General features: G+C 50.7%; 1 protein-coding gene across 7 annotated transcripts in view; it reads right to left on the bottom strand.

Annotated features, from left to right (window-relative positions):
- LTBP2 (latent transforming growth factor beta binding protein 2) overlaps nt 1-19,165 on the bottom strand; it is a 73,142-nt gene that overhangs the window by 14,016 nt on the left and 39,961 nt on the right. For 3 of the 7 annotated variants that reach the window (XM_085061782.1, XM_085061787.1, XM_085061786.1), the window contains exons 9-18: nt 11,364-11,438; nt 7,089-7,211; nt 6,527-6,691; nt 5,496-5,726; nt 4,932-4,954; nt 3,207-3,246; nt 2,735-2,818; nt 1,581-1,706; nt 1,257-1,385; nt 724-843 (exon numbers count right to left, since the gene is read on the bottom strand). In XM_085061782.1, the coding sequence (XP_084917908.1) occupies nt 724-843; nt 1,257-1,385; nt 1,581-1,706; nt 2,735-2,818; nt 3,207-3,246; nt 4,932-4,954; nt 5,496-5,726; nt 6,527-6,691; nt 7,089-7,211; nt 11,364-11,438 (1,116 nt within the window). The remainder of the gene's footprint in view (nt 1-723; nt 844-1,256; nt 1,386-1,580; nt 1,707-2,734; nt 2,819-3,206; nt 3,247-4,931; nt 4,955-5,495; nt 5,727-6,526; nt 6,692-7,088; nt 7,212-11,363; nt 11,439-19,165) is intronic. The other 4 variants (XM_085061785.1, XM_085061789.1, XM_085061783.1 and 1 more) reach the window with 3 other exon arrangements.

The raw sequence follows: 19,165 nt of genomic DNA, 5'->3' as shown, positions 1-19,165 counted from the left end.
CGTAAGTCAGCAACGAAACTCATTGCTGCAGGATGTTGCCAAGGCCAGGAATGTGCATGGGCAGAGAAAGGGATCAGAGAACATCTGTGCAGGGCTGTCTCATCAGGGCGTTTCATAACTATGATTAGGATGCAACCTCCAGCTCAGTTGTCCTTAAGGCAAGTGCTTTCTGGAGGCCGTGTGGGGGAAGCAGCATTCTGTGCATGCCCTGTTTCCTGTACTGCCTCCTAAAATAGGCTCCCACTCTATGATGGAGTTGAGCTACTGGGACAGGGGCATCTTTGATCAGGCACATCATATGTTCACAAGGATGAAAGCTGTGAAGGGCCCACGTCTTGCCATTGAATGGCAAGCAGTGGGAATGGGTGGCCTGAGTCTCTGCAGCCTGCTCTCCCTGCAACTCTACTTGCCAGCACTAGAGTCAAGGTGGCATGAAAATATATAGGCATGTCCTCCCATAATGGGAAGCCTGAAAGGGCTGGTCATTGGGGAACTCCATGAAGAGGTGGGAGAGAATCTTGGGGGAACTCCATTCCCTCTGCCCAGGAAAGCCTGTTCCTACTACAGTCAGAAGACAGGCAGTCCTTAGGAGGGCACAGCACAGACAAGTGTGGGGGTGTCCTACCTCCCTTCCAGAAGGAGACACAGAGTGATGAGGAAAGGTGTTCAGCCATGCACAGGGTGGGTTGGAGGGGCAGGGAAGGTGGGAGCAGCAAGGTTCACCTTCACACTGTCCTCTGGGGCCCATGGTAAAGCCCTCCTTGCACTGGCAGCGGTAGGAGCCAGGTGTGTTGATGCACCGCTGTCCTCGGCAGATAGAAGGCTGCTCACATTCATCTCGATCTGGCAACACATGGGAAGACAGTCTTAAGTCTTCCCCGTCCAGTGTCAGGAAGGCTGGGTGTAGGAGAGGACCTGCTCCACCTGCAGCTGGCTCTACCCAAGGGATCTGTGCTGGGGGTCTCCTCTATCCCCCATCTGCCCTAGCACTGCCCTTGCCATGAAGCAGTGGTCAGGGCTGGCATCACAGACTCCTGCCCGAATCATCACAGGCAAGGTCCCATCCCTGAGCAAGCAGCAGAGAGTGATGCCCACGGATCAAGCTGTCTGTGGGCAGGCCTCTGGGAAGGGAGTGTGTGCAGGTGTGCATGTGTGTACGAGTGCATGTGTATGTGCACATTCACGAGAGCGTGAGGATGAGAGAACAAGGAGGATCTGGAGAGATGGCAGCCCTGTGCCAGGTGAACACTACTCACCCTCACAGCTCTGCTTGCCCTCTGAGACAGTCAGGGTGTATCCAGAGTAGCAGAGGCAGAAATAGGAGCCCACACTATTGATGCAGCGACCTTTTCCAGCACAAGGGTCTTTCAGACACTCATCTTCATCTATGCCCAGGCAGGGAAGGAAGACAGGCAGTCACCAGCTGCAGCTGCCTGCCAGCCCCCTGCCAGCCCCGCAGTGTAGCAGGTGGGCAGGGGCTCAGCAGAGCTACAGAAGACAGTCCCCCAAGGGCCTGAAAGATGCATTGGGCTGTTGAGACCCAGAAGGCAGAGCAGGCTAACCATCAATTGCCAACCTACCAATGCAGCGGAGGCGGCTGGAGTCCAAGGTGTAACCAGGGTGGCACAAGCAGCTGTATCCCTCGGGGGTGAGAACACAAGCACCAGCTCCACAGGAAAGGGGTGAAGAGGCACAGCCACTGACCGCTGCAAGGAGAGAGCACAGGGTTGGGAGCAGCACCAAAAGGGTGCATGGAATCTAGTGCTGCTTTTTGTCCCCACCACCATACCAGGAGGCTGCTTTTTCCCTTCTTGGAGAGTGGTGCTGAGCCTGCTCCTCTTGTTCTTCAGGCAGCCTGCACCCACGGCATGGCAGGGAGCTCACAACAGACCCTGCCACCTCCTCTGGCTCCTCTGACCTGAGCCCAGCTGGGATGCCCCAGTGCCCTGTACTGCTCACCTGCACTGCAACCCCACGCCTTGGAATAGGACTGGTAGCAGAACCTGACACCTGTGACAGGGTCACGGCAGGGCTCCCCGACCCGCACCACCTTGCTAAGCCGAGCACAAGCAGCAGTGGAGGGGCAGCGAGGCACCACACACCCCTCGGCACAGAGCCAGCCGGGGTGGGGGCAGCCCAACCCCAAACAAAAGGCCATTGAGGAAGACGCATTCCTCAGCAAGGTGCCTCCGCCAGGCCTGCTCCCCAAGGTGCTCCAGCCCCCGGCGCAGGGCAAGGGCCACACTCCCAGACACTTAAGCAACCTTGGAACAACAGTACCCTTGTTTCCGGCGCAGTAAACAAGCCGCCCCGGGAGCCACATGCCTCCCCTTGCGCTCCCCCTTCCCGATGAGTCAGCTCACGCCACGGGAGGGGCACGGGGCCAAAGCCACCGGGGCGGGTGCGAGATCCCCCTCGCTCGGCAAACACTGCAAGGGCACCGCAGCCAGGGAGGGACTGAGAGATGCAAGCACTTTGTTCCCCATACAGGTTCGCTCTTGTGACTCCCCATGGCTGGCCAGGTTTCCCTGGCTGGCAGCAGCTGGGCCCAGGCTGGGACAAGACCCCAGGGTGGCACGACAGGGACTTTTCTTTGGGAAGTCAAGGGAGGCATGTGGGATGACTAACAGACTGCTTAAGGGAGAGAGCCCCTGGGCAGACCTTAGGACATAATTTCCCTGTAGTACCAGGCAAAGAGAGGCAGGAAATCCCCAAGAATGGTGGACACACACACCTGCTGGCACCTGTGTTGGAGCAGCAGCATCCCAGGTGCTAGTGGGGCCAGGCTGGTGAGGACCATGCCAGAATTCCTCTTCTGCTGTGGAAGGAGAAGTGACTCAAGCCCCTGATTTCAGGTAGACGTGCCTGCCAAAGGTTTACCTGTGCTGGCTGTCCTGGCAACCACAGCAGCAAAAGAGAACAAGGGAAGGGGCTGCAGGGTGGTTGCAGCAACTCCATCATCTTACTATTTAACACAGCCTCCTTCACCTTGCTGGATATTCATTACCTCCCCACATTCCCACAGCCCCACATCATCCACCCAGTGTGATAGGGGTCCTGCCCCACAGCCAGCCCATCCAGGAGCCTGTCCTACTCAGCACTGGGGGCTGCCATGCAGAGGATGCAGCTCCCAGCCTCCCCACTTTCCTCACTGTCCCGTTCTCTTCCCCACAAACACCCCACCACCCCACCAGCCTGGCACTCACCTCTGCGCATGGCAGGCTCTGCAGTGGCATCAGCAGTGCCCTGAGGGACAGAAACATAGGACTACCTCTATTCTTGTGCATGGAACTGGGATGTAGCATCCCTCAGACATTTTCCCACCCACCTACTGGGTCCTCTTTCTCCCCAAGACCACTGTCCTAGGAGGAGAAACTGCCCTGGCTGGGTGCATTTGGCAGGGCTACTCTGTCCTGAGCATGTCATCCTAGGCAAAACACAACTTAAGACCATGCCCCAGGGGCCACCACATGCCAGCACACTGTGCAGGTGAGACCCAGGGCACTGCTACTCAGGCAGACACCTGATCAAGGCAGCCAGAAAGGTCATCTAGGCATGGTAAATACTGCCACTGTCACCCGCAGCTCTGGAAGGCTGAAGACAGCTGCTGCTTTGATCTGCCTCAAGAGTGATACCTACTAGAAGGGTGCTTTGTGCTAGGAGCTCTTTCTCAGCATCCCCTCCTGGCAAACCTATGGCTGACAAAGGAAATGTTGGAGCACAATGTGAGTCCTGAGTCTGTGCTCCATGGAGCTTTCCACAATGGATGAAGAAAACAAGCAGCTGAACAATGTAAGTTCCAGACTTCACATTTGCAAGCTTTGGTTAAAATTCCTGCCCCGTCTTGAGATTTCTCATGTGTACTTCAGCCAAGTCACTTCATGTTTATGAAGCAGTGACAATGGCAGTGCTGTCCCTTCCCTCAGAGGGGCTGTATGTATGTCAGAAGGATGAGCTGATACTGCAAGAGGGCACAGAGGTGCTCAGGAGAGATATGGCTGAACCTCTGCTGACGGCAGGGTTCAAGAGGCACAATAAAGAGCACAATAAAGAAACACAGCCCTAGGAGAGCAAAACAGAAAATCACTCCCCAGGCTGCTTCCATCAGACAGGGTGAATTCACACAGCCACTGTTAAAGACCCCTGCCCTGACCACTCCAGTGGTGTTTTTGCTTCACCCACCTCAACACAGGGAGAGCTGGCTGTGAGGTGGGCTTGAGCAGGACACTGGGGTCTGTGAAAAGAGCATGCCCAAAGCTGACCACAGCAGTTCCTCTTATCCTGCTGCCCATCAGCCCTACAGTCAGGCTGAACAGTGAGCACTCTAACCTCAGCTGTGTAAGTATAGCTGATAATCACTGAAGTCAGTGAAAGCAGAGCAAACTTGAATTTGCAGCACAGACCAGAATTTCAAAGCAAAATTCTCCTTGGTGTCCTTTTATAGTGGGATAGATGCTTGCTGTAATTCACCCTTTTGCCCTTTAGGACTGAGCTCATCCTGGATAATCCTTCCTGTCCAGAGCTTCAATCCCTGTGAGATGCAGTGTAGATATGGCTGGAGCCATACTCACACACCTGCCTGGCTGAACAGTGAAAGAGTGTGAGCAGGAATAGAATCATAGAATGCTTCAGGTTGGAAGGGACTTTAAAGGTCATCTAATTCCACCCATCTGCCATAGGTAGGGACACCTTCTACTAAACCAGGTTGCTCAAAGCCCCATCGAATTTAGTCTTGGAAACTTCCAGGGCTGGGGCATCCACAACTTCTCTGGGCAATCTGTTCTCGTGTCTGACCATCCTCACAGTAAAGAATGTCTTCCTAATATATAAACTAAATCTCCCCTCTTTCAGTTAATTTTTGTGATGTCCCCCTTCCAGTCCACCAAGCTACCATGGATGCACTGAGGTGCAGCAAGACAAACCTTACTCACCTGCACAGCAGGGGAAATTTCACCTGGAAAGGGAAACAGTGCATGGTGAGTAGAGAGAAGACAGACAGGCATCCTCCTCAAACCCTGACTGCCCTAATGTCACCCACCTCTAAGACACTGCCATTCAGTCCCTCACACTTCTCCGCAAGAGCTTGTTCCCAAAGCCAACACACCTGGACTCCTGGCACTGTCCAGACCCCAGGAGCTTCTGCTCCAGAAAGTACTGGCACAAGCAGTTGGTCACACTGCCCTCCAGCTGGTCTGGACAAAAGCCCAAGGACTGGAGTGCCAGGCTTGCCACGCAGGCCTGAGGTCCTGGTGGAGGCAGCCTGGCCAGTCAGCACCAACTGCAAAGATGAGGTTGCAGGACCCTGAAACACTCAACCTTCTCTCCGAAGGCTTGAAGACCTGATGCCTCATACCTCAGGCACACTATAGTCCTACAGATGTAGGGAGCCCTTTTCAGCCAGAGGTCCATCTGTGGCCTATGACAGGACCTGAGAAGTTTTCCACCCTTGCTAGGGGCCTAGATGGAGCAGCTTTAAGCAATAGACCACACACTACCCTGTCTTGCTGAGGTGCCAGGGTAGGGGAATGCCTCCAGGATGCTGCCACGCAGGCTGTCCTGCAGTTTCTGTCTCCTTGCTGTCCAGTCCAAAGTCCAGTTGCTGTTCTCCCCTTGCTCTTCTAAGCTGAAGGGCAGCTCTTCAGTCTCTGCCTTTCTCATTGACAGTCGGATATCAGAGCTGGAGTAGGTGTAGCCATGCCCTGCTGGGCAAATTTCCTTGAAGGCCTCTGTGAAAGAAAATAGAATCAAAACTTATGAAAGCAGAGGTTGGAGGCTGGTGGAGGGATCACCTGGCTTACCATACCAGCCATGATAGTGGGACAGTGGAATACAAGAGTGAAGAAGGACAGGCATGTATGTGAATGCAGGTGCCAGTTTCCCCCATCCTAAAATTTTCTGCAATTTCTAAGGGTTAAATTCTTAAGGAAACACATCTGGGCTGCAGTGGGTGGATGCTTCCAGTAGAAGGAATGTGCTCACAGAGCAGGGTGGGTTTCTCACAGGCATTCCCAGACCTCCAAAATTAAATCCCTTCTCACTGTCAGTGCTTCTAGGAAGAGATCATGCTACAGGAAGGTCCAAGGTGAGCAAGGGAGCAGGTAAAAGTGAACCCAGAGTACCCTGGCACTGAGCACTTTGCACATCACTCAAGATACTCTGCACAAACCACTTGAACATTGTTCTGACCCCTGAGGATTGTTGTGCTTTCCCTTCCACCTGACCCCATGCTGAGATACTCAAACTAATTTTCCCCTGGCTTTCTTCCCAGCAAAAGATGTGCAAGAAAAAAGGGCTGTTGAATAAAGCCAGGCACAGACATGGCTATGTTCTCCCTCTGGTACAGAGTGGTTTCCCATCATGGCCTTTTCCATCTTCCCAGTATTATCCAGGTCTGCTTCCCGGGCTGCTGAACCCATCTCACAGGACAGCATTTGCACTCCTCAGCTCTGGGTCCTGCAGCTGTCAGTGTTCAGGCAAACCCAAACCCCAGTCTAACCAGAACAAAGCTGAAGTGGGCACGTCTCACCTGAGCCGGGCATGGGGCACTCCTCGCAGTTGTCCCCCCAGCCCTTGCCGACACGGCTGCAGCAGCAGATCTGCTGGGTGATGCGGTGCGAGAGGGGGAAGGTGCACACACCGCCGGCTGCCGAGCGATAACACAGCCCCTGCTCCATCGACACTGCTTTGTCCGCTGAAACACAACAGCCCTGTCAGTGCCAGAGGTCAAGCTCTGAGCTCTCCAGAGAGAGAACAAGAGACACTCAGCTCTTTCCTGGCCATCAGCCACTGGGCCTTTTCCCCAACAATATATTCCCCAAGAAAATCCAGCTCATGTGGAAGTTCTCTCATCCCAGGGGGCTGTGTCCTCTGCTGCCACACCACATGCACATTCCCTGCAGCCTCTGCAGGGACCATGCAATGTCCATGGAGAATGATAATGCATGATTGGGACCCATCCTGCACACAAGTGGAGAACAGCCCCACTCAGGCAGACTCAAAGGAGGAATGAAGCACACTGTAGCCTCCACTCAGCCATGGAGTCCTGCTCAGGCCCCTCCCCAGACTGTGGGGTTCCCTGGAGCACTTACAGATGCAATGGCTACGGGATGGGTCTAGCATGGTTCCAGGCTTGCAGGTACAACGGAAGCTGCCACGGGTGTTCATACACTCAGCATCTTTACAGAGGCCCTGCATCAAGCACTCATTGATATCTGTGGAGAGAAGAGAGCCTTGTGAGATGCGAGGAAGTTGAGGGTGAACTAAACTCCCTACCCAGTGCCTCCCATTCAGGTGCTACAAACCAAAGGGGTCTCAGCTGGGCAGGTGTCTGAGGCAGCCTCTGCACCAAGGAGCATGGTGGGGACATCTGTGGTGACAGTAGTCCCACATCTGCAGAGCTTGCTTGACGCAGCTGCAGGATGGCTTGTGGAGGACTGCTTCGCTTCCTGAGCCTTGTGGAAAACAGATGTGGCCCCTATGGTGAGCCGCTCTGTCAGGGTTACTCTTATCATGGTTGTTTGTAAGCCAGGAATGATGAGTTATGTCTCTTTCTCCCAATTCCTGGTATTGCTTGCACGGAGCTATCATCCAAGGAGGATTCTTGTTGAGAAACTCAGTGCCAGCATGCAGGGAGGACACTGACAGATCCCATCCAGAGGCAAAGGGGTGGTGGGCCAGACTATGGCTCGCTGTGCCTTCTTCTAAGGACAGGGTGAGCAAGTGGGAAGTCACCACGCTCAAACCCTGCCTCAAGTTCTGCCTCTGCCCCTGACTCAGCACTCATCAGACACAGTCTTTGGGAAGGAAGCTGGGCTTATCCCAGGAAGCTGGTGTATCTCAGGGAAACACCACTGGGCTCTTCCATTTGGCCTGCAGTAAAGGCTTTCCTACAGCACCATGTAAGAATGCATGAACTAAGCCAGAGAAGATAGGAATTGGCAAAAAGTGCATTAAGGGGAGCTGAGGGCAATTTTCAGATGGAGAGTGAGGAGGAAGCCATCCTCATGGAATAATGTCGCTTTCTATCTTCACTAAAGAGCTTGGCCCAGAAAAGTCGGAATGCTGATGAAATGTGCTGTGTCAGGAAGCACAAGCAGTGCAGAAAGTGCTGGATGAGACACACAGCAGCAGGACTGGGATCAACCTCAGCACCACCCTGAGACAAACCACAGGAACATATACTTCAAGCTAAGAGGTGAAGTCATCAGTGAGAGGGACTTGGGCCCGCTCACTGCTCACAGGACAGCTCTGAGCGGCCAAGACCAAGAAATGCCAAGATGATGCTAGCCCAAAGACACAGGGCAGTCCCAATGCCAGTGTACATGGCCTGGCAAGACCTCAAGTGCCCTCAGAGAACCCAGTGGTGCTCTAGAGACTGTTTCAAGACGGAAGGCGTCAAAGACTCAGGAACAGCTTTCCCAGCACTACCTTATTCCTCAGAGCCAAAGTGTTACTGCTTGGTGGAGGGGGGCTGTCTTGTGAGACACACAGCCAGCAATGACAGCTGAAGTTCAGACTTAATGACCTAGAGGTCCTCCTCAGTCCTGTGCTCTTAAACTCCCCCATTCATCCCACCAGCTGCTCCACACACAGTTGAGACATACAAGGGCCATGAAGACCAAGCCAGAAATTAAGACAGTTAGAGGTACCAATGATGCAGGAATCTGCAGCAGGCCAGGGAGAAGGATTTGGCTGTGCAATACAGTGTTTCCTGCTCTGTACCAAGCTAAGGACAGAGTTCATGAGAACAACCAGTGGCCAACCCCAAATATGTTGGGAACCCCACTCAGAAAATACATTAGGGCTCTCTGGAGGAGCTTCATGGCTCATCCCTGTCACTCCCCAGCACGGTCAGAGTGTTATGTCATTATGACAGACCAACTGGACAAAGCGTTTGTCTCCATATGAACAAAGGGATTGAAGGGATTAAAGTAATGAGAGCACAAAACAAACAAGCACCAAGGGCAAGGCTTCATAGGCTTAATTTAACACAGGGCCACATCCAGGCTTCAATCCAACCCCCTCTATTCTGCTGTCAGCCACAGTGGACATTCCCACTGTGAACAGAAGCAGGCAGGTACACTCAGAGCTACACACTCCTACCCTCTGCAGCATACCAGGGCTAGGGCTAGCCCACAAGAAGAGGCCTCAGGGACCACAAACCAAGATCCATATGCTGCCTCAGCTGCTTCTTCCCACCCCACACAAGCCTGCTAGTGCTCCTCAGAAACAGCCACACTGCGTCAGGCAGCCTGTGGTGGAAAGGTGCAGGCTGGTTTACCCCAGTGCTTGGTCAGCAGAAAGGACTCAGGTCAGCAACAGACATCAAATATATATATATATGGTCTCCAAGGACATCAAGGTGCCAGTGTGTGTTCTGGGCAGTGACTACACTGCATGCACACCTCCCTGTCCCTGAGCCTCCAAGATCTCTTTTCCTCATGTCTAGCAACCAAACTATCTCTTCCAGTGCCATCCTTCCTGCTAGTCCCAGCCACACTGGGAGGTTCCCTGGCTGGGTCTGACAGGCACTCTCAACTCAGACTCCTTGCAGCCTTGTTCCTGCTCAATGGGATGCAGCAAGCAACATAGGAAAGGAAAGGAAAGGAAAGGAAAGGAAAGGAAAGGAAAGGAAAGGAAAGGAAAGGAAAGGAAAGGAAAGGAAAGGAAAGGAGATCCTGCAGAGGTGAACCAATTGCTCCTCTGCTGGAAGGCACCAGAGACAACCCTTTTTGTCCATACGGAACAAAGGAAAGTGGGCTTCTGCCAGGGTCCTCCTCCAGTCACAGTGCTTTGACAATAGCCTGCAAAGCCAGGTAGTCTCCCCTCCTACCTAAGCTGACAAAAGAAGGCCCCATATAGCCTCTCCTACATCTATCTGCCAAATTGCTCACTCTGGGCCCCAAAGTGAGGTGCTGGGCTTCGTGACACATGTTCTGCTACAACAGTAGAAATGGGAATAGCACCTTGAAGCAGTAGTGTCTGCAGAATAGAACTTCTCCAATCCAGCTTACAAAGGAGCATGCAGAGGCACAAATCTCTGGTTCATGCTTTTTCCTGTGCAAAAACATCTTCCTAGCCAAATCCACACTGTCATCTCCCTCTGTTCCTCCCGGATCAACAGAGGAAACAAATCCAGAGCAGGCACTGCAGGTCTCTGCTTGGTGACATGAGTCCCTTCAGCTGCTTTGCTCCTCCAACTCTCATTTGACGTCTCTGGGTAGTTCCTCATAATCATAGCCCAGTCTGTGGCCACATAAGGGACAAGAACTGAGCACCAGGCAGTATAGTTGTTGTGTTGCTGAAAGTTCTCCCTCAGGACAATGTGGGTAGGTTGAATCATTAATTAAGTAAGCATGGTGGAAAGTCCCAGCTAAAAGGGATGAATCATTGGATTGCCAGCCCTGGGTTTGCTCCCCCCTGCATCGGCGAGATGACACCTCTCAGCTTATCATGAATCACAAGAAAGGAACAATAAAATTCCTCTTTAGTCAGAGCACAGAAAAACACAGGCAGTGTAAGTCCAAGAGATGCCAAATAAACATGAACCAGAGAGAAAAGGGGAGAGATGGTGCCTTCCTCATACGGAATTGAGGGACCATGGGAAGTGAGAAATATATTGATCCTGGCAGCCTGGGGCAGGCAGGGCAGCCTAGCAGTGTGGACAAGTGACATGCTCAGAACAGAAGGCATCACTTTTATGGCACTCTCCCACTTGTAAATTAACAACTGAACAAGCTGATAATCTTCACAAATATTTTTAGGCAACAGAATTTCTGTTGCTTCAGACCATTGAAGAAGTGTTTTTATACTCACACTTAGCAGAGTGTACACACAGGTTCTTACTGGGTCAGTAGGACTTAACAGGGGAGGCTTTTTGTACTGGCCCAACTATGTGCCCACTGTGCTTGTCAGCTGAGTCATGTAGTCCTGTGCTACCTGGTTTTCCTTCATTCTTGATGAAAGCACAGAGATTTTATAAGTCAGGTTCTTTACAGATCTATACCACGGAGTTAGATAAATGTATTTTGTGTAGATAATTGCAATTCTGACAGTGGATGTGAGGAGTGTCGCTGTTGAGCAGCTAGCAGAGTAATGAATGCATCAGTTCTCAGTGGCAAGAAGGAATGACCTTTATTGTTTTGATTTCATCACATATATAGAGTTCTCAAAAGTCACCCAGATTGGTCAGTCAGAAGCCTTCCCCCAGGCCTGATTGGCCAGGCCTGCACGGCCCAAGTTCTGGGACACTGTTCCAACAACATCCAAACTTTATCTTTATTTACAAAACACAAGAAAACTTCTCATGGGAAAAACCTGTGCTAGCCACAAAGGAGAGAGAAAGATGAAAACAACATACTTACCTTGGCAGTGGCTCCGGTTCAGCCTTTTGTATCCCTGGGGACACTCCACCTGCCCATTTTCAATCACAGGGTGTGCTGGGAAAAAAAAGCAAACAGTGTGGGACACTGGCAGTAGAGTCCACCAGTGTCCCCCCTTCTCTGTGCTCTCCTTCCAGAGGGGAAAGGGTCCCTAGGCCTGCCTTGGACAGGCCTCTGATGACTCCCAGGGCAAATGTAGGAGCAGTCACATTATCCATGCAGTGTCTTCTGCTTCTTGGCAAGTGCCAAACAGGTGACCCAGAGGTGCTGCCTATGCCTCATATCTATCACTGTGTCACTTCATCTCCTTTTAGGTCAGTTTGAATAGCCAGGAGGCACATGACAAGGGGGATCAGAGTGAAAGGAATGGCTGAGGTCTTTGACAAGCTGCTGAAGTAACAGCTCAGGCCCTGTTTATTACATTTCTTTTTATACTGCATGTGATTTCCTGCCCCAATCCCTCTCATCAAAGAAAAATTCAGATTTCTGCTTAAAATAGTTTTGTGGGTTTCAAAATGGTCTATAAACACGCACAATTAAATCTCTCCAAATTTTTTAAAGGCAAGTAAAATGTGGCCCATAAATTCAATGGAAGTCAAATTTAGGCACCGTATTTTGGAGCAAGGGAAGGGGAATCTAAGAGTGGATGGGTTGGGAAGTGAGTAAGCATGGGGTGGGGTAGGAACAAGGGTACTTTGCCTAGGGTTGGGATTTTCCCAGGGTGGGGTTTCTTCTTAATTTTCTGGATCTTTTTCTTGAGAACAAGGAGTGCATGCAACAGCTAAGTGACTATCCAGCCATATTCCAACCAGTCTTAATTCCTCCTGCCTGGCATCAGTAGCTCACTCCCTGGTGTCATATGTGGAAAGCCCTCCATGGCAATAGTCATATTGAGGGCCTGGCAGGTTACTAACACATTGCAGCTTTCAAGAACCAGGGACAAATTGAGACCATCCTCACAGCAAAAGTCTGTGAAGTTTAAGACCACAAAGCCTGCAAAGTTTAAGACCACGTTCTTGGGGCAGAGGGCAGGCATGTCCATAACTCTTTGTCCTGAACATTTGAACTCCATAACGCAATTTAAAGCCATTCTAGGACAGTTCTTGAAAGGCAAAAGTTAGAGACCAACCTCCTAGAATAAAAGCACTTAGGAAATAAAAGACAGGAGAACAAGTCATTACCAGCTTGTACCAGGAAGGAGAATAGAAAACCTGGTTTCCTCAGGGATGTTAAATGAAGCTACAAGGTTTTCCATGTGCACATTGATCCTCAGCGGCTGAATTAATGACAAAGACAAAAAAATTGATTTACCCCCTTCAACAGTCATGAATTGTAGGCAGGCGGTGCTAACAAATATCTGGATGTTAGGGATGAGGGAGTTACTGGTGATACTGGGAATCTCTGGGTACATTTCCAACCTTCAGGGATGGCAAAAAAACCTCTGGTTTATGGGCTCCATGCTCAGTACCTCGGTGGGATTTCAGATCATCCCACACCACAGTTTGTGGGCTCAGGGCTGCCGGCAGGCATTAACTGTGCTTGGAAGCATCTGTCAACCTCAGCACAATGTGATAACAGACGCTCAAACGAAGCACCATTGTTATGTGCAAGCCCTCTGAGCGGAAGCCAAGTGTGCTGGAGATCAAACAGTGATGATGTGTCAGAGTCATGCTCCCCCTCTGAAAAGTCTTTGCGGAGAAACAGATTCTGCAGCATCCCTCCGCCAGATGCTGCTGGGGAGAGGGCAAGGCAGAAAATACCAGTGGTGGGCAGGTGAGTGTGTGGGTCTGTGCCACCTTAGCACTTATAAAACTCTAGTTTGAAGAAACCTGCAGCTCACTACATCAGCAAATCACTTGTGAAGCTATGGACAAATGTATTAGCTCTGCAAAGAAACCCATGTTCCCTGGCAAGAATAACTGTAATGTAATGTGAGCAGATCTCTCTGTACCAAGGGGAACCAAGATATTTTTGAAGTACTGGATGGAGGCTGCTCACTTTCTGCCAGGACCTGTCCACAAGAGAAGACAGTGTGTGGCTGCAGGAGGATGTAAGCTATTAACTCTCAGCTTTATGCTTGGTTTCTTGAGTAGAGGACCATTTCCTTCCACAAGCTCTGATGTTGCCGAATTACAACAGAGAAGGCCAAAATCCTCTGAAAAGAAACAGCCTAGGACACCTAGGTTTCCTGCAAAGGGGATCAGCATCCAATCTTCTCTCATGCAGCTGGTAGGAGGCTATTCCTTTGGAACCCAACAAAGGGAAAAAGCTGATCTAATGATCAGAAAGGGCAGAAATCTGTCAGCATCCAGAGCTGAACAGGCCACAGTCTACTGTGTCTGTCTACACTCTCTCCAGGAAGGGCTCTCCCAGAGCCTGAGGCTAGGGATGGAGCAGCTGAGTTGCATCTGTCAGGCAGACAGATTTCAGGCTTGCTGAGGGCAGAGCGCCCTGGTTCCTGAGTCAAGGGTGTGATTTCAGAGCCTTGCCTCCTGGGCACTTCAGCCCTGCAGACACTGTGCCAAAGCAATATGGTCACCAGGTAGCTACACATTAGAAGTCCCTCTTGGCTCTCCTCATTACTCCATCTAGTTCTCCGCAAGTTCTGCAAGCACCAGGCATCCCTGTCAGGGCTGGGCTCATACAAAGGAGCATGCCTGCAATAAGCTCACAGGCTCAGAAAGGAGGTGAGTGTGAAACAGCCACAGCCCAGGACTCCCACCAGCACCTTTGTCCCCTGCTAGAAAAATACTCAGGTAGAGCATAACAAGAAAGGAAATGAACACACAAAAATTCAGCAGAGGGATTTTGTAGCCTAGCAGGATGATCTTTAAGCAATTAGGCTAGTTTTTCATCACTTCCCAGGAGAAGAGGTTTCACCCAAGGGCCCTGACTCCCCAAAAACCTTCTTGAGAAGCTCAGGGTGGTGGTGAAGAGGAAAACTTCTCCTAGTGGTGGTAGCAACAAGGGTGTGAAGTGAGGCAATGTTTGTTGGATGAGATAATACATTGCATTAGTCCAGACAATATCACTCTGTTAAAAGGGGAAGAAGCAAGCCTGTGGTCAGATAAGAAGTGAGGAAATGCCCGTTTCCTGAAAGCCAGCTCATTCATTTTGACTGTTTCCATTTACCATAGTAAAGACACCAACTCTCTGAGAAACCTTGAGGGTAGCTGTGGTGGCTCTGCTAGTCCTATGTTTTCCAGCACCTGGGAGGTGAGAGGAGCCAGAATGGTTTCATGACATCTGGAGAAGTGGGGGTGGTAGACTCAGCCAAACCTCAGCCTGGTTTAGTTTGAAGTAGAGAAGATCAGCCTCCACTGCAGAGAGGCAGAGAGGACCTGAGCTGCTGAGCTCACCAGCAGAAGAGCAGAGCAGCTTGGACCCCACAGCAGCCTCCAAAGATATATTAGAGGTGCCACACCAAGAAGTAGGCTGTGGCTGTGTGGATAAGCTCAGTTCTAAGGCAGAATGGACAAGAGGGAAAGACACAAATCCTTCTGTCCAGGTCTGTCATGACTGCTCTTCTCTGGATGGTCTGTTGTAAGCAGGCTCCAACAAGACTTTCTCCAATGCCTCAACAAAGGTTATGGTAGTAGTGGTGGGGAGGTCATGCACCAGTGCTACATATGTGATACAAATCTGCCTCTACTCATGATCAGTAAAGATCTTCAAGGTGAAAAATACGCTTGAAGGAAAAATACTCTAATTCGTGTTTGCCATTGGGTATTTCAACAGAGGTCCTCATTCTGCTCCCAAGGTGGTTTCCAACTGTGACAAGACACCTTGAACCTAAAAACCCCCAGTTTTGTAACACTGTGTTGGGGTGTGCTGATATGACAATGCTGTACATGAATGATGAGTAAAACAAGCATTGTGCAGAACAAAGCACTTCTGAAAATGCTGTGCTTTCCCAGGTTCAGCATTGTTCTCTGTGGTACTGACACAACCTTACCAAGGTTTCAGCTTCTTTCCCCACCTCCAACCTATCTTTACTGTTCTACACAGAATCCCTGTAGCACATGGTAACAGGGGCCTCCATGGCCTCCTTCCCATACATCCAGGGCTTTTTTACTGTATCCTACCCCATGTCTTCACAGGAGCAGACTAGGGGGTTGATTTTCAAGGGCTTTTCAATTTTCAGCTGAGACTGTTTCAATGCCTGTAGGCACGGTGCAGGGGAGCATGAGGCTTGCAGAGCCACTCAGCATTTCTGACCATGACGGCTCCATGGATGAGCTGCCACCCCTCTCACAGTGGGAGGTCTGTTAGGGGAGTGCTGCAGATGCCAAGCCAGACATTACAAGATCCAACTTTCCAGTGAAATTCAGACTTTTCTCTAGGACAAAAAAACTTGAAAAAGCACAGGGAGTGGGAATAAAACCAAAACAATAGCCTTCAAAGACTTGTTTTTTAATGCAGTTAAAACACGTAGGCAGGAGGAGAGAAAGTAGCCCAGGAAGATCAGCAGTGAGCACAACCAGTGGGTGCACAGCCCAACCCATGCTCAGGCTGACTGCAGCTGGAAATAAGGGACAGGGGGCACTGAAAAATCAAGACCTGGAAAATGCAGGTTTATTCCTGCACCCAGAAAGTCCACCAACTGGCACAAAAAGGTGAGAGCTTTAGCTTCTGGCAGTACTGGAGATGGTGTCTACTTGTATGAGTGTTCTCCTGGGATGCTGCTGCTTCCAGAGGTGTGTGGTCTCACAGACAGGGAGGCGGTAGAAGATCAGGGCTGTGATCCCCTTTGGACAGAACTCTCTGCTACCAGTTTCCATTATCCCCCTGTGCCTGAGAAGGGCCAAGGCTTTGGGGAAACCAATATCCAAATCCATACTTGCCATAGCATCTGTGTCAACCTGTAGCTCCAGTCTCATTGGGTTTAATCTCCACAGACCATCTCTTAACCTTGTTCAAATATATTCTTTCCACAGACCACTGTATCCCCCAAAATAACAAGTGGTCTGGCAGGTAAGCAGGAGTAGCTCTGCCCAGCAGTGTGGCTGCTACTAGCCCCACATGCTGAGCTTGCCACGGGACAGGACACTGCTTCAGCGCAGGTTCCTCACCAGCACAGCTCAACTACCATGCTGGTCCCTGAGGTCCCTTTCAGCCACATCCTAGTGTCTCTACTTCAGCTGCTTCATCAGCCTCCAATTCTCTCTTCCTACCATCAAGTCTTCAGGTTTTTCTTTCCAGCTCCTGTTTGCTCCTACCCTTCTGTTCTAGCCTTTCATTTTGTGCTCCATTGCTTCCTCCGAGTACTTAAGACCCAGGAGGGTCATTGAATGTCTCCGTCTGATTTATCCTAACTTGCAACACAATACACTTCATACACCCAGTTCTGGCCAGAGCTGAAGGACTGCTGCTGCATGACACCATGAAGGTATCCTGGCACTCTCCAGGGCCCTGCCTCTGGCTCATCTCTTTCTTTCATGAGTCAGGCAACAGCCTTTGCTCCATTAGCTCATGGAGCAAGCTCTAGGCTCTCCCTCTTCTCCCACGGCTGTCTCTGGCATATCATGGGGGTCTTATCTTTAGTTCTCACTTGTGTAGAAGCAGCAGCTCCCAGAAACTATTACTATAGCCTGCTTGAACACACATCTCTGTGCCCACTTCTCTGAAGAGGCTTAACAATGTACAGCCCCCCAGCAGCAAACCACACAGCCGGAGCACATCTCTGAGCCTAAAGTAACACTTGCTACAGAGACTCCTGGCCAGGTCAACCCTTGATTTTGAACTCAGCTTTTAACATGGTCTCATTAGGATGCAGACAAAGCATTCGAGTGCCTTGGCTTCTCTGATGCTGAGCAAAACATAAAAAATAGCAAGGATTGGTCATGGTAAGTTTGCTCGGACAGATGCCTGCCTCCTATTCTTCTTCTCTGATGTCTTTCTGCACACAAACACGTACCAAACATGAAAGCTGCAGACGATGGAGACATCCGGACATATCCAGACTCTACTAACAATCAGTGTCTCGGGCAGACAGTCAATCCAAACAACTTCCCCATTTGTCTAGCTCTTGCCTGGCTGCACTTCTGTACGTTTGTAAGTGTTTACACTGAACTAGCTTCTGCCATTTCTGTCTCTAGTCGCTGGAATTAAATTCCCAGTGCTGTCAAGTCTGCTCTGGTGCATGCTTCCCTGGGACACATGAGAGCAAGGAGTTCTCTCTGAAGAGCACAGTGCTAAGAAGAAAGCTGGAAACATCCACTGGACATGTTATCTCTGTGCATGAGACACCAGATCACTGAACTACAGCCCAGTGACTTTGAGTGAGCACAGCACAGGCCAGCAAGACCAGAAGGCAGAAGGAATGTGAGTGTGGGATGTGGTCTACAGGCAGGAAGTACGTGGAACATTGGAACAATGCCTTCACACTGGCATGGAACTGGAAACCCTGGCAGACAAGGCACAAGGCAGTGAGAGGTCACAGTGCTTGGTGGCTCTGTTAAAGAAGTAAGGTCACTGAGAAGGGACTGTTTCCCTGACTCCACTCTGGGGTCAATTACCAGTATGTGTGTGAAGACAACATACCAGAGAAAGGCATGGCATCCACCTGGGCTTCACACTCCACAACAATTGGGCTCTCTTAGGCTGCCTCCATCAGGTGTCTGCCTTACAGCTCCTTGCACTTGCATTGTGTGGTCTCCTGCACTGGGGGCTGGTTACTGGGCAGTCAATCAGAGGTAGCCAAAGCAGTAAGATATTTGCACACCTCTGAACAGGATGAAAATGGCTCCTTCAACCAGCCTGAATTCCTGCCAAAATCACAAGAGCCATTAGGTCTCCAAGGAGGAACTTTATCACCCAAAGCCAGAGGGAATTTCTTGTGGCACAGGAATACAAAAGACCCACAGGGATACATTTTCCATATATCCCCGGAATTAATCTGAAAAAAAAAAAAGCCAGACAAGCATCTGTTCACTCAGTGAAGACCAGCAGTGACAATTTGCCTTGAGTTGCAACTGCTTCTGGGACACAGGGCATGTGTTGAGCTGTGAGCTGTGTAAGTGGAACCTACTAGCAGCTAGGAGTCATCTTTTAAGTGCATTTGCTCTACTTGCTGGCTGACTGCAAGGAGCACATGGGGGTATTTTGTGTGTGTTTCCACATCTTAGAAGTCTGTGATTAGATGCATTTTGAAGCTCTGAGTCAACAGAGCAAATCACTGCTGCAGCTCTGGCTGCACTCTCTGCAATCACCTCGCATCCTGGCATGGAGAAGGAGAAAGGAGGTGCAGAGTTTTTGCAGAAATCTGCAGCCTAACTGAGGTATTAAGCAGCCCCCCTGCTTTCTAATGGAGGGATCACAGAAAGACAGGTGAGAAACAGGGAGACTGCTGTGGAAATGGGAGGAGAAAGCCATGACTGGGGCTGTGAAGGTCAGGGACAAAGAAGAGGGGGGTGAGGCCTGTGTGCAGCATTTCCTTGTGTGTTCTGAACCTGCAGACCCCATGGTCACCCCCACACCACATATGCCCAAGACTTGTTTGGGGCTGGCACATGGATGAGGGCAGGCAAGCAGTAGCATGGCTGAGGCCACGGCACAGCCATGCAGCTTGGGAAGATGACAGCAATCAGAGCTCCCGAGATCTGGACTGGGTTCCAGGACGCTGACAACCTCGTCTGTGATTGCAAGGAATTTGGCTCCAGTCAGCTCTACCCCTGGCTGAGGAGGAATCAAATTGAGGCAGGATAATGAGATGCAAATTCAGCTCTCGGGAATGTGTGTGTAAGCGAGTGGGACAACCTCTGGGCAGAGCTAGGAGTCACCAA

Source organism: Lichenostomus cassidix, chromosome 5, assembly GCF_008360975.1.
Source record: "Lichenostomus cassidix isolate B80296 chromosome 5, HeHo_3.0, whole genome shotgun sequence".
Taxonomy (NCBI): domain Eukaryota; kingdom Metazoa; phylum Chordata; class Aves; order Passeriformes; family Meliphagidae; genus Lichenostomus; species Lichenostomus cassidix.
The sequence above is the reverse complement of the archived record's forward strand: the minus strand, read 5'-3'. Positions and strand labels throughout refer to the sequence as shown.